At 46.0% G+C, this 14,818-nt stretch overlaps 1 protein-coding gene across 1 annotated transcript; it reads left to right on the forward strand.

Annotated features, from left to right (window-relative positions):
• Positions 1-296: 296 nt before the first annotated feature.
• On the forward strand, positions 297-2,659 carry LOC144606998 (Krueppel-like factor 2). The gene is made up of 3 exons (XM_078423515.1): positions 297-473; positions 659-1,580; positions 1,826-2,659. The coding sequence occupies exons 1-3, from the start codon at positions 393-395 to the stop codon at positions 1,999-2,001; spliced, it is 1,179 nt and encodes a 392-aa protein (XP_078279641.1). The 5' UTR covers positions 297-392; the 3' UTR covers positions 2,002-2,659.
• The last annotated feature ends 12,159 nt before the right edge of the window (positions 2,660-14,818 follow it).

The raw sequence follows: 14,818 nt of genomic DNA on the forward strand, positions 1-14,818 counted from the left end.
TGTTTTGCAGCGTCCCTATGGAGACGGAGCAATCCTGACAGCTTTTAAGAAGAGAGGCAGGCGCCGCTCCGTGGTTCAGTCGCTTCTCGCTCTGCAGACCAGTGCTCGCTTTATATACTACTGCTATATTTAGGACACTTACTCGCTTACGATTCTCATCCTGGACGTGTTTCCTGAGGCCGCTGCAATTGGCTCAAGCTGACGGCTACATCCTACCAATCGTAGGACCCGCAGCGCAACTCAAACCCAGTACTTAATGTGAGAGCGCAGCGAGCGCTGCTAAACCCGTGCCGAGACTGACACACAAGCGCCACGCCGGCTCACACATTCACGCCAACTTGTTTAGAAGTTTTGGTTTTTTTAAAGTGAGACACTTTTCGCCAGAGACAGAGATGGCTTTGAGCGGCACGATTCTGCCGTCCATCTCAACATTTGCAATCCCCAAGGTTTATGACAAGCAAGGCTTTTGCGATGTAAGTACAACTTTTTCTTTCAACAAACTTTGCCCTCGGACGTAAAGTAAACACACGCAGACCGTATTGGTTGCAGTGATTTTTTTGGGGGGGGGGATATATATTCGTGCATGATTCTTTAAGGGTTTGGATGGGTTATCTGTGTGACAAGTGCTAACAATGTGTTCTCTGATTCATTTTCGCAGAGGTGGAAAAGCGACTCTGGAGCCAAACTGACTCCATTCCATTGCGCCATGACGGAGCCCCTGCCCAATTTGGGGGCATACACTGGAGGCAACAGTGTTGACGATGATCTAAGTCTCCTGGATATGGATTTTATTTTGTCCCACTCCAGCGGCACCTGTTCCGCCGACGCCCGGGACTACCTCTTGTCCACGGAAGATAACAGCCACTATTACCACAAGGGTGACTGCGACTCGTACATCCCACAAGACCAGTTCAGCACCATGAGCTTCCCAACCTGCAGCCTGATGGACGAACTGCTGTGCCCCGATGCCACCCCGGAGTACTGCCAACCCAACACCATCCAAGGGCGCTTCGTGTTCACTCAGGTCTTCCCGGCTGAAGCGGCGCCCAAGATTCCCAAAGTTGAGCCGAGCATGGGGAGCTACGGGGAGCCCCTGTGCATGATGTCAAGGCCGGCTTGTCTCAGGATCAAACAGGAGGACCCCATGTCGTGCATGGTGGCGTACAACGAGCAGCAACAGCGGCTGGGCAGTCCGGTGCACGGCGGCGGCGGTGGAGGAGGCAGCGTTACTCCTCCGCTCAGCCCCGGCGACCTGATGAACTCCGAGGCTCACCAGAGCCAACTGATGTGCCCTCCTGGCTTGCCCTACCAGCCCGGCTACCCCTTCCCTCGCCACCAGTTGCACTACCCCAACCAGTACGGCCTCTTCGACGACTCGGTCAGCCTGCAGCCCAGCCCGGCGCCCAGGGCCATGTTAACACCGCCCTCCTCGCCCCTCGAGTTACTGGATAGTAAACCCAAGCGGGGTCGGCGCACCTGGCCCAGGAAGCGTACAGCGGCTCACACCTGCACCTACAGCGGCTGCGGGAAGACCTACACCAAGAGCTCGCACCTCAAAGCGCATCTCAGGACACATACAGGTAGGTCCCCTGTGGGAAGCGGGAGGGGATGGTTGCCAATCGGGGTGGTACCTGCAGTATCTCTGCATCCCAGAGCGGTGTAACAAGGACCCTCTGTAGATGTTGGGTCGCACTTGCATGTCGTGTCACTCCAGTTAATACTGAGAGTAGCGATTTGGTTGTTTTTTTTAGCGCGAACAGGGTTATTTTCGCTTGCCTTTTATTTGCTGAGGTCGTAACCAGTTTGCGTTGTCTCTGTCCTTCAGGTGAGAAGCCCTATCATTGCACTTGGGAAGGTTGCGGCTGGAAGTTTGCCCGCTCCGACGAGCTGACCCGTCACTACCGTAAACACACGGGCCACCGCCCATTCCAGTGCCAGATGTGCGAGCGAGCCTTCTCCAGGTCCGACCATCTCGCTCTACACATGAAGAGACACATCTGAGCCAACAAGAAGCAGCAACTTCTCTGGTAACTTCAGAAAGTTCAGACTTTTACCCGAATGCGTCTCTTCACAAGCAAGGACATTATTTAAGAACCTACGGACGGCGAACGTTTCAATGGGGATCTGTAGCTGGTACTACCGCCCTGGAGAGGGGCTACGGGTGGAGACTTTGGGCCGGGGAGAGGTGACACGGATCGAGCCGTGGTACAGTCCACAGGACCCGTCTTTAACACAAGCGCGTCCGCAACTCGCTAGGTAACTCAATGCGTATACGGACTGGACGGAATGCTTCCGAGTGCGAAGCAGATCAACCCCGCCGTTGGTTTGACGGGCTTTGACGAGGTTACACACAGAAAGTCGCCACTTTCTCGTAACCGAGGGAATTCGGTTCATTTACGGAACTCGGCGCATCTCACTTGCCCCAGTTGTAGCCGGGTAATAAGCTTCGAAACGAATTTTGTATCTTTAATGTGTGTTCTTTTGCGTTGAGTTTTGAGGCGACCCGACGACGGGTCTGAGCGAATGTTGAGTTTGTCCGACGACCACTGGGATGAAGTTTCAGCCCAGCAGAGAGCATCTGTGGTGGGCATCTGCCCACCTCCGAGTTACACTATACAGGGCTAGATGTCTTGTCATTGAGAATTGTATTTTTCATGTTGCTATAAATATATTATTTTGTATTAAAATTATTGTATTATATACATTTAATGACTGAATTAATTTCAACCACGCCTATCTTTTCGATTAGCAATCTATACTTTTCACATAAAATCGTCTGCACACATATTTCGACACTTGTCTCGGGGAAAAAAACCTCAAAGCTTTTGTATGGAACTATTGGTAAAAGTAAAATTATTAAATCCGCGGGTGCTGAGCAATGAGCATTAATTTGGAGAGCTCTATCAAAGAACGGGAGAAACTAGACGGGCCGAACGCCCGCTAGTATTGTATTCTTCTGGGTCTAGCGCGTATTGGCATTTCTAGTCAGAGGATTGAACGCTTGATTTTTATTGATAAATTCCTCCAGACATAAGGTGGGTGGACAATAAAGTGCGTGGGCGGCCGAGGGGTTTGGTGTGTGGTGTTCGCGTCCAGGAGTCCGCAGGTCCTTGTATCATCGCACTGAAGACAATAACAAGTCCCATCCGGTCAAACTTCGAGCAGGCACTAAACACGCCCAGTCCCACGGCACTCTCTAAATTTCAAAACCGTTCCAATTGAGCTTTGAAATCCACTCTTTGAACTGGCCATCTCGTACACTCAACATCTTACATTCGTTCAGTAAACTGAAATAAGGATTCATAATCATAGTCAAAAATAATCCAAATCATACCATCTACAAAGTTAGATGACAGCTTTCTATGAAATGGGCTGTGGGTTGAAGTTCAGAAGAAACAGAACTAGTTTTTAGAAAAGTTGTAACCAATGTTTACTTTCGTCTACAAAAGCAAACCAAGATTATAGACATCCTCGAAATGGTTTAAAGTTTGGGCCAAACATTAAGGCGCACCAAACTCTTGAAAAATTTACAAACTCTGTTTCTCCTATCTATAGCATCATTGTCCAAATATACTTTGCCCTCACATTTGTTGTTTACCCCGCGGGTGTGAAAGTGCGCAGATATTATTGTGCAGCTTTCACTTCCCCTTTCTCACAATCTCCAGGTGTGGGCGATGTCAGAGGTGAAAGCACATTCCACCTTAACGAGGACAAACCTGTGCAGAACTGTTCCACTGGCGAGGCTATTCGTCCCACAGTGTCGGTGCTGGCTCTTTTGAAAGCCCCAGCCATTTTCTTCCGCTTTTCCCTTCTTTCAAGTGTAAATCATCTGACAGTTGCGGTTGTAAGTGGCACCACCGCCCTTTCATACAGCCCTTCTCATTGGGGTAACCAGCTCCAAGTGCACAAAAGGAGAGTCGGGGTGAGAAACGGCGCACTAATTTGCAAGAAATAACAACACAAAACATATTTTTTAATCGTGAATGATGATTCTTGCACTTTTGGAGGACCAAGATCTCCGTGAATTTTAATAGGTCTATATATTACAACCGAGTTTATTTTATATTTACTCTCCGCAATTTGTGAATCTACAAGTGGAGCTGCGAGCTCTGGTGCATCTGAGGTTGAGGCGTAGAGCGACCTCGCCCAGTCTGAGACCAATGCTGCCTCGAGTCTTAGGAGCCGAGCCCACAAGAGTTACAAAAAACCCCAGATTAGATCGCAAGATAAAGATCTCGTCAGCTCGGAGTAAATAACACAGTGACGAAACGAGTAACTAAAGCGCAGAGGAGAAAGCATCCCATTAAATAAGTCACAAATGTAACTAACAATTGCATTTGTTGAAGTGCAGCTCTTCAAATGCACCCAGGGTAATCTTCACCTCGTGTACCACGTGGAATGGTTCGTGGAAGCAGAGATCAACGACATGGAAGGCTGTTCTACCTATTTAAACGTGGGAGAGTTCTTTGAGAGAGAAAACCCATTACTCCACCCCTGCTCTCCCCCCACAATTCTGGAACCAATTCTCTTCGTGTTTATCTCAGTCCCTTCTATTTATTACTATTGAAACTGCTTCCACTACCATTCTACATTGTAGCAGCTTGCTGTAAAGCACTATCCCTCTACTCTATTTCAGCCATCTAAAACTCAAGGTCCCAACACTTCAACCAATCCCAGACATGTTCAAGAAAATCCAGCATTTATTGAACTTGTTTCTGATCTTTCAGAAAGCCTTCAACAAGGTCCCACATAGGAGATTAGTGGGCAAAATTAGAGCACATGGTATTGGGGGTAGGGTACTGACATGGATAGAAAATTGGTTGGCAGACAGAAAGCAAAGAGTGGGGATAAATGGGTCCCTTTCAGAATGGCAGGCAGTGACTAGTGGGATACCGCAAGGCTCGGTGCTGGGACCACAGCTATTTACAATATACATTAATGACTTGGATGAAGGGATTAAAAGTACCATTAGCAAATTTGCAGATGACACAAAGCTGGGTGGCAGTGTGAACTATGAGGAAGATGCTATGAGGTTGCAGGGTGACTTGGACAGGTTGTGTGAGTGGGCGGATGCATGGCAGATGCAGTTTAACGTGGATAAGTGTGAGGTTATCCACTTTGGTGGTAAGAATAGGAAGGCAGATTATTATCTGAATGGTGTCGTTCGGAAAAGGGGACGTACAATGAGATCTGGGTGTCCAAGTGCATCAGTCACTGAAAGGAAGCATGCAGGTACAGCAGTCAGTGAAGAAAGCCAATGTTGGCCTTCATAAAAAGAGGAGTTGAGTATAGGAGCAAAGAGGTCCTCCTGCAGTTGTACAGGGCCCTAGTGAGACCACACCTGGAGTACTGTGTGCAGTTTTGGTCTCCACATTTGAGGAAGGATATTCTTGCTATTGAGGGTGTGCAGCGTAGGTTTACTAGGTTAATTCCCAGAATGGCGGGACAATCATATGCTGAAAGACTGGAGCGACTAGGCTTGTATACACTAGAATTTAGAAGGATGAGAGGGGATCTTATTGAAACATATAAGATTATTAAGGGACACGTTAGAGGCAGGAAACATGTTCCCAATGTTGGGGGAGTCCAGAAACAGGGGCCACAGTTTAAGAATAAGGGGTAGGCCATTTAGAACGGAGATGAGGAAAAACCTTTTCAGTCAGAGAGTTGTGAATCTGTGGAATTCTCTGCCTCAGAAGGCAGTGGAGGCCAATTCTCTGAATGCATTCAAGTGAGAGCTAGATAGAGCTCTTAGGGATAGCGGAGTCAGGGGGTATGGGGAGAAGGCAGGAACGGGGTACTGATTGAGAATGATCAGCCATGATCACATTGAATGGTGTTGCTGGCTCGAAGGGCCGAGTGGCCTACTCCTGCACCTATTGTCTATCTTCTCTCCTCAACAGAAAATGGTTCAAATCCTCCCGCCTCCGCACATGGGTAGAGATGTTATTTATTTTTCAACCAACCCTGCTGCCCTCATCCTCAACAACATTCTCATTTGTGGGATCCCACCTGGCACAACTAAATTCTTACATGAGGTCCCAAACCAACATTAACTAACCTTCACAAAAACAGCAGAGTACTCTGGATAATTCCGAAGGTAGTTAAGATGTGATGTTTCGGGGTCATTTGTTGTTTTCAATCTAGGATCAGATTCCAAAGTACGCCATCCCTCAATTGTTTTTTCGTCATTTCTCGCATAAAAATTATTATTTTGGAGTTTAATTATGGATTGAAACTCAGAACAGGTCTCTTGATCACCCAGGTTGGGCATAACCCGACTGCTATATCCAAGTGCGCATTCAGTTTATGTATCTTTGCCCCTAGGTGGAGCTTACCAGATCCTTAACCCCATCATACCAACACCTGCTTTCAGTTGAACACCATGCTCTCAAATCCCTAATGTTTGGGCACCTTTATCATTCCTTCTTGTGACACTCTATCATCACTCCATACAATAGACAATAGGTGCAGGAGTAGGCCATTCGGCCCTTCGAGCCAGCACCGCCATTTACCGTGATCATGGCTGATCATGCACAATCAGTACTCCGTTCCTGCCTTCTCCCCATAATCCCCTGACTCCGCTATCATTAAGAGCTCTATCTAACTCTCTCTTGAAAGCATCCAGAGAATTGGCCTCCACTGCCTTCTGAGGCAGAGAATTCCACAACTTCACAACTCTCTGAGTGAAAAAGTTCTTCCTCATCGTTCTGAAATGCCTACCCCTTATTCCTAAACTGTGGCCCCTGGTTCGGGACTCCCCCAACATCGGGAACATGTTTCCTGCCTCTCCTACAAACACTCATCTTCAACAAGGGCCATCCACCATCACCATTGCCCATCCAGCTACTGCCAAAACCATGTGGGCAACTTGACGAGAGACTGACCTGGACTGGGAACTTAACTCTTCACTGAAAGCTCATACCTGCTTAGGAGAACCCAATACCATTTACAGGATGACAATCACATAAACAATAGAAACAGAACATTCAGCTTGCCTCATCACTCAATAAGATCTTGGTGGATACTTTACCTGACTGGTTATTTTGCCACATGAACCCCATAGCTCTTGATTCACAGTATCTCAGAATCTAATGATCCTTACTCTGAATATCTCAGCAAGTGGACCTCCACACATTCTTTGGGGAGTGAATTCCTAAATCCTAGACACCCCAGACATCAATTTTGCATCTACCATGTCAAGTACCTTGTGGATTTTCCAAGTTTTAATGAGATTACCTCTCATTCTTCCTCACACAGGAGAACATAGGCCCCTCTGCTGGCTGGAGGGCATCATGAAGGAAGGATGACGGATACGATCATGATCAGAGGGAAGTTCGTACATGTTTCACAGAGCGGATGTTAGATTCCACAGTGGGGGCCTCAGCAGTTCTCATAATCTCATAGAGGCATAGAGACATGCAGCACAAGACAAGCCCTTCAGCCCAGCAACACCACATGGACCATCCACCACACATTTGCTTTTATCCTACACTAATGTATCTTATTCTCCCTGCATTCCCACCGTTTCCCCCAGATTTCACCAGCTAGGCAGAATTTATCACGACAAATTAACATATCAACCCCACATCTTTGGGATGTGGGAGGAAACCCACATTGTCATAGGGAGAACATGCAATCTCCGCACTGACAACGCTGGAGGTCAGGACCAAACCTATGATGCTGAAGCTATGAGGCAGTAGCTCTACCAGATGCACTATGTGTCCATTCCCCAACTCCCCAGTGTATTGGAGATTTTCCGTAGAAATTCTAGCTTTTGCAGTGATTTTGGGGAGAAGGGAGAATGACCAGAGTGTGAGAGGTCCTTGACTATGTTTGCTGCCTCTTTCTACAAGAGAGTCTCGACCAGAGTGTCTCATCCTTGTCCCTAATCAAAAGCTCAGAGTTGCTCCAGTGCATCTAAGGATCATCAAAGCTGTTTAAAGCTATCATCAATACTCTTAAGGATCAGTGTGGTGATCTATATATGGAGCCTTGGGAGATGGGCGAGGTCTTAAATGAAAACATCTTGTCTGTATTTACTGTGGAGAACAACATGGAAACTAGTGAGTTCAAGGAGGAGAACAGTGAAGCCTATCAACATCATGAAGGAGGTGTTGTTGGTGGTCTTGATCTTTAAACCAGGGCAGGACATACAATGTGAATGACAGGACCCTGGAGAGTGTTGTAGAACAGAGAGACCTAGGCTTAAAGGTACATAGATCCCTAGAAATGGTGATGGAATGATGAAGCAGTTATATAGTAAGTTTACTTTCAATGGCCAGGCCTTGTGTATGGAAGTTGGGACAACATGTTATAGTTGTACAAGTCATTGGTTAGGTCACACCAGGAATACTGAGTGCAGTTCTGGGCTCTATGATATAAGGCGGAAGAGTGGGTGCAGAAAGATTTAACAGGAATGGTGCCTGGACTGGAGGGGTTTAGTTATAAGGAAAAACTGGATCGGCTTGGACTGTTTTCCCTGGAGTGAAGGAGGCTGATAGATAACTTTGAGAGGTTTAGAAAATTATGAGCAGCACAGATCGGATGGGTAGTCATATATATTTTTTTCCCACAGTCTGATACAAGAGGGCATAGGTTTAATTTGAGAGGAGAAGGTTTTAAAGGAGATGTGAAGGGCAACATTTCACACAGGGGATGATGGGCATATGGAACATGCTGCCAGAGGAAGTGGTAGAGGCAAGTACAATTACAGTACTTCAAAGACATTTGGTACATGAATAGGAAAGGTTTAAAGAGATACAGGCCGAATGGAGCATAGGGAGGCATCTTCATGACATAGGCCCCGATGAGTTGGGCTGAAGGGCTTGTTTCCGTGCTGTATGATTCTCTGAATCCCTATGCCATAATGAGTGCAGGTTCAAGGATTGAGCCTCAGAGGTTTAGCATTACCTCTGCAGCAATCACAAGGATGCGAATACCTCTGTTCCTCTTCCTTCTTTCGCCTCCTTCCCCTTTTCCTCCTCATTCTTCCCCTCCCCTTTCCTCTCCCCATTCTCATATGTAGTCGCATACTCTCCAAACTTTAGGAAATCTGATTGAACTTTGAAAAAAATGGTGACAGGGCCAGCTGGTACAATAGCCAGCTGCACTGCACTGCCCAAGTCAGTGCAGCTGGCTATTGTATCACAAGTTCAAAATAAGGAGACGGCTGTTTTGGGACTGAGATGAGGGAAATCCATTCACCCGCAGAGTAGTGAATTGTTGGAGAATTCTTATCCAGGAGGGCAGTGGACACTCAATATTTGAATATATTCAAGGCAGATGGATGGAATTTCAGATATTAATAGAATCATGGGATTTGGGGCTGGTGCAGGAGAATGGCACTGAGATGAAGGATCAGCCACGATCTGACTGAATGGTAGACCAGTCGCGATGGGCTGAAGGGCCTCCTCATGCTTCAGTTCCAATGTTCTGACCTTCATCATGTTTGGTTTCTGCCTGCACTGCCGGGGCAGCAGGAGGGAGCAGCCTTTGCCTAAGGTACCTGTTGGAGAAGGGGAGAGATCAGTCACTACACGTGGCAGAGGATGTGTCACTGGGGAACAGCAAAGGAAGGAACGCTGCCTGGTTCGCACACCCTTGAGAATCCAACTCCACAGGGTGCCAAGGCGTGGGACCAAAGGCCGGCACCAACTCCACATGAACTCCTTACGCTTTTATAAGTTCATAACTTATGAGCAGAATTAGGCCATTCGACCCCTCAAGTCTACTCCGCCAATCAATCATGGCTGATCCATATTTTCCTCTAAAGCCCATTCTCCTGCCATCTTTCCATAACCCCTGACATCCTTACTAATGAAGAATCGGTCAATCTCCGCATTAAAAATATCCATTGACTTGGCCTCCACTGCCTTCTATAGCAATGAATTCCATTTCATACCAATCCAATTGAAGCCTTTGCCTTTGCCTACAGAAAAAGGTTCACAGGGTAGATCTGGCGATGAACTACTTTTGCCGACAGAGGTTTACAAACTGTCCAATGTTTTATTAGTGCTCTGAAAGTGCTAACTTCACCGGTGGCTCAGAGGAACCCAGCAGAACACCAGGCAATTGTAAATCACGTGAAGGGACACAATGATACATCTTGTGCCAGGGAATGGCTACACAGTGTTCCAGCTATTAGGACATTTTCTGAAAAGTGAAGGATGTCCTGGCTTACTGCCCAGCGATGTGTTGTGCCGGGCAGGGAGCAGGAGCAAATTCCAGGAAAACCACAGCCATCCACTGACCTGAACCCATCCCAATGGGCCTGTCAACAGCTGACTGCAACCAGAGGGTCTGGAATGAGAAGAATCGCCTCTCCTGATCTGCTGCAGCTGATTGTGAAAAACCGGAGGATTTCTCCTGACTCCAGATGGGTCTGTGGAACGGGTTACAGGTGGCCTACCCTAGGGTTTCTGGACACGGGAAGGCCAGTCTGCTGCCACCCCTTTTCACTGACACAGAGCACCGTGGCGGCAGATATGCCCTGTGTCGTCCAGTGAAACCTCAATGATTGCAGCCACATTTCTCCACGCCCCACTCTCACCATAGCTATCCTCCTTTCTGAAATATTCAGCTTCTTGTTAATGCGTGGCTTACATGGACATCAGCTCTACGCAGTTAATGTCTTCCCAAGGTTGATGACTATTCACCAGAAGGTCCTCTCACATGCTGCCTGACCTGATGCATTTCCAGTATTTTCTGTTCTTCTTTTTAATCTTTGGCTTCTGCTGTTTCATCAGTGCTGGCCTTAGGTGAGTGGCAGCATATCAGTTCTGTCGGAGGTATGGATATAAGTCATACTCCTGAGGTGAAATGAGGTCTACCAGCCCTCATCCATGGATGAAGGTTACATCATGTAGGGAGCATCATAGAACATAGAACAGTACAGCATAAGAACAGGCCCTTCGGCCCATAATGTCTGTGCCAAGCATGATGCCAACACCATCTCTTAACTACCTGCGCATAACCTATATCTACCTGCGCACCCCTACATTCCCTGCATATTCTTGAAATTTGCTAATATTTGCCTTTCAGTCCCCATCACTAAGACATATCATCTGTCCGCTCACATTGTGGGAGCTTTGTGCGTGCAAATTGCCTACCGCATGCACATCTGACAGAAGGACCTCAGCAACTGTAAAGTGCTTTGGGACACTGTGAGCTTGTTGCCAGATCTATGTAAATGGAATCTCTTTTCCCTTGCTCCTTACATGCGATCCCAGACAGCCTCGTTGACAGACTAATCCGCTGATCCTGGTCGTCCACTGCACTTGCACACTTGCCAGTGGAGACACAGCAAGCAACGAGTGAGTGGGCTCAGATTCTTCTGCTGTCTGTGTTGTTCAGCAGGTCACTGGGCCACACATGGATCTGGATCCCAGAATGCTCATCACTCCTGGCTGGGTCAGTGCCTCTGTCACTGCCGACTGGCCAAATATTCAAGGCTCCTCAGCGACATCCTCAGTCGTGACTGCACAAAGCACCACGCAGTCCTATAAAAACAAACAATATTTTTGCAGTTTGCTCAATCGATCCCACTGAAACACCCACTCCAGCTGTTTTGTGGGCGGCCAAACTAAACAGTCTGTTCTGACTTATCACCACCCATTCCAAGCGCCTACAGGGTAACAGGAAGAAATTCTAGGGATATCCTATTTAATCAGATTGTTACACGCAATCTGTGCAGTTACTGCCTGACAGAAGCTTCCTTCAGCTCAGCCTGAGCAAGTGTGGTCAACTCCAACTGTGACCGGCTCAGTGTGATCAATGCAAAGTTGTTGTGTGGGAGGTAAAGTCACAGTGGAACATCTCCCCAACTACCACAGTGGTGCAGCGGTAGAGTTGTTGCCTTACAGCACCTGAGACCCAGGTTTAATCCTGACTATGGGTGCTGTCTGTATGGAGTTTGCATGCTCTCCCTGTGACTGCGTGGATTTCCTCCGGGTGCTCCAGTTTCCTCCCACACTCCAAAGACATACAGGTTTGTAGGTTAATTGGCCTCGGTAAAAATTGTAAATTGTCCCTAGCATGTAGGATACTGCTAGTGTATGTCGGCATGGACTCGGTGGGCAGAAGGGCCTGTTTCTGTGCTGTATCTCTAAATAAAACTAAACTAAAGCCCACGGCCCTCCATGCCACTTCCGCAGGGCATCACTGTTAACACCAACACATGATGGGCATAGGAGGCAATACAGAATAGGCCGGCGGTCCTTTACGTGATGTATGGAGTGGGGGAGTTACCTGTAAAGGTCATTCCATGACATGTAATAAAGTGGGGTCTGTGACATGTAAGAAAGTTGGCTCTGTAACATTATTCAGTTAATACAATTGTCAACCCCTTGGTTATTTAGGGGTACTTGCAAACACTGGCACACCAGTGAACCCGTGAAGGGGATTGTTGCCAACATTACCATGTGATTTATGCAATGGTGTACATGTAAACAACATATCATATCATATCATATATATACAGCGCGGAAACAGGCCTTTTCGGCCCACCAAGTCCGCGCCGCCCAGCGATCCCCGCACACTAACACTATTAACACTATCCTACACACTAGGGACAATTTTTACATTTACCCAGCCAATTTACCTACATCAACATCTTGACACAGTCTAAGCAAGGGGGTCCCAGTATACTAGGGGATCTCACAGTAAACAATGTGAACTCGTGGGAACTTATTGAAAATGTTCGGCAGTAATGGGGGGGATTTTAACCTACCTTTGAAATAAGACAGGCAAAAGAAACGTAGATGAGGGGCTTAGAGAGTGAATTCGAAATGGTTTTCTTTTATTTCAATTTATACCCCATTTAAAAATTCATAATACAGAACACCCATTCAATGTTATCAAATCATTAATATTAGCGAGTCATCATTTGAGAGGTGGGTGAGTTGGGATGTGGTACCAGGCGTTTAAGGAGATGTTTATGAAAACTACATTCTGATGCTAAATTAAAAAAAACAAAGACAGGACCCATTAAAAGGTAAATGTGAGCAGCAAACTTAAAGAAAAAGCAAGTGACTTAACAAGGGTTGGTGAAGGGACAGAGGGTTAGAAACAATAAAACACAGCAACAAATTACTAAAAGATTAACACAGAAGAAAAAATTAGAGAATAACATTAAGCCAGCCAGGTAGTAAAAGTTTGTAGAGATATTTAAATAAAAAAGAAAAGTGTTAAAAAACAGAATGGAAATCAAAAATCTGCAGATGCTCTAAATCTGAAGTAAAACAGAAAATGTTACAGACAGCAACTGTAGAAAGAGAAGTAACTCACATTTCATGTCGAGACTCTTCATTAGAACTGGGAAACAGAGAAGAAATATGAACTGTTTCTCTTTCCAAAGACACTGTTTGACCTGTTGAATGATTCCAGCATTTCTGTTTTTATTCAAAAAGAGTGAGTGTTTTTTGATGGTAAGTGGTTGTGAGGGATTAATATGAGACAACAAGGAAATGGTAAATTAATTAAACAAGGGCTTTGCATCACTTATCAAAACAAAGGATACAAGTATCAGGTAACATCCTAGAAATAGCTGTTAATCTGGGACTTGGGAGAGGAACTTGGCAAAATTACAATCATCATGGAAATAATACTGAACAATGTGCAGGCAAATATCTACAGATTGTGACGGGTTTCATCTTGGTTTTTGAAATAATTGGCTGGTGAGGTAGTCAATGCATTGGTTTTAATTTCCCAAATTTCTTAGATTTGGTGTGGTTTGATGAGACTGTAAAATAATGAATGTAGCTTCTTTATTTATAAAGGGAGATTGAAATCTCAGCGCTCCATACTGTTTAACCTAACCTCTGTCACAGGAAAACAATTCAAAGCTAGAGGAAAGGCATTTCAGCAGAGAAATATTCAAGGTATTCAGCCAAAGCCAACATGGTTTTGGGAATGAGAAATCATGTTTGATCAATGTATTCAAGTCCTTTGAAGGCAAGGACCTGTGCAGTGGTTGAAGGGGAATCAGTGGACGTGGTGAACTGAAATTTCCAAAAGTTATTTGATAAGCTGCCGCATCAAAGGTTATTACAGAAAATAAAAGTTCAGAGTGTAGGAGGTAACATATTGATGTGGATAGAAGGATGGCAGCTCAGCGGAAACACTTGCCATTAATGGGCGTTTTCAGATTGGTGAAATGAGGCAAGTGGTGTGCCGCAGGGATCGGCTGTGGCCTCAGAATCTATTACCCAAATGAATGACTTGCAGGAAGGTACGATTGCTAACTTTACTTATGAAACAAATTTACGTCGAAGAGTAGATTGTAACGAAAGACAAGAAGACAAAAGTAGGTTAAATGAATGAAGCATAAATATGGTTTAGTGGGGTATCATGCAGGGAAATAGTGAGCATTCCAAGGATCCACTGGATTTGTTCAGGGATCTCCATATTGATCCAGCAGCGATGTTTACACAGAGTGCACCTGTCAGACGTCACATTTACAGAAATACTGTGGCTATAAATTCCATGGATAAACCACGTGTCATTACTTTCTGTGTTCAATGCGATGTTTACATCGACTCCCCTGTGTAAACAAGGTGCTGCACTTTACATGCCCACACAGGGGTGTTGATTATATGTGTCGTCGTCCCCCCCTCCCCTCACCCTCCACATTGTATAAATCCCATGGTAATGTTCAAGGGGACTCATCTTGCAAAATCACAATATAGTTTCCCTGTATAAAGCCTGTGCTAATGCACAGAATTATTTGCTTGTTTAAATCACATAACTACACTGCCTCCTGTACACTTGAGAAATCACATTGCAATGTTTTAGTGAATCCTCGGTGTAAATCACATGT

Source organism: Rhinoraja longicauda, chromosome 28 (genome assembly GCF_053455715.1).
Source record: "Rhinoraja longicauda isolate Sanriku21f chromosome 28, sRhiLon1.1, whole genome shotgun sequence".
In the NCBI taxonomy this organism is placed as follows: domain Eukaryota; kingdom Metazoa; phylum Chordata; class Chondrichthyes; order Rajiformes; family Arhynchobatidae; genus Rhinoraja; species Rhinoraja longicauda.

Bases quoted from the DNA above. Each gene is read 5' to 3' on its own strand.
- LOC144606998 (XM_078423515.1), top strand. From the start codon at position 393: ATGGCTTTGAGCGGCACGATTCTGCCGTCCATCTCAACATTTGCAATC. The intron at 474-658 runs GTAAGTACAACT...TCATTTTCGCAG, and splicing joins ACAAGCAAGGCTTTTGCGAT to AGGTGGAAAAGCGACTCTGG. The intron at 1,581-1,825 runs GTAGGTCCCCTG...TCTGTCCTTCAG, and splicing joins GCATCTCAGGACACATACAG to GTGAGAAGCCCTATCATTGC.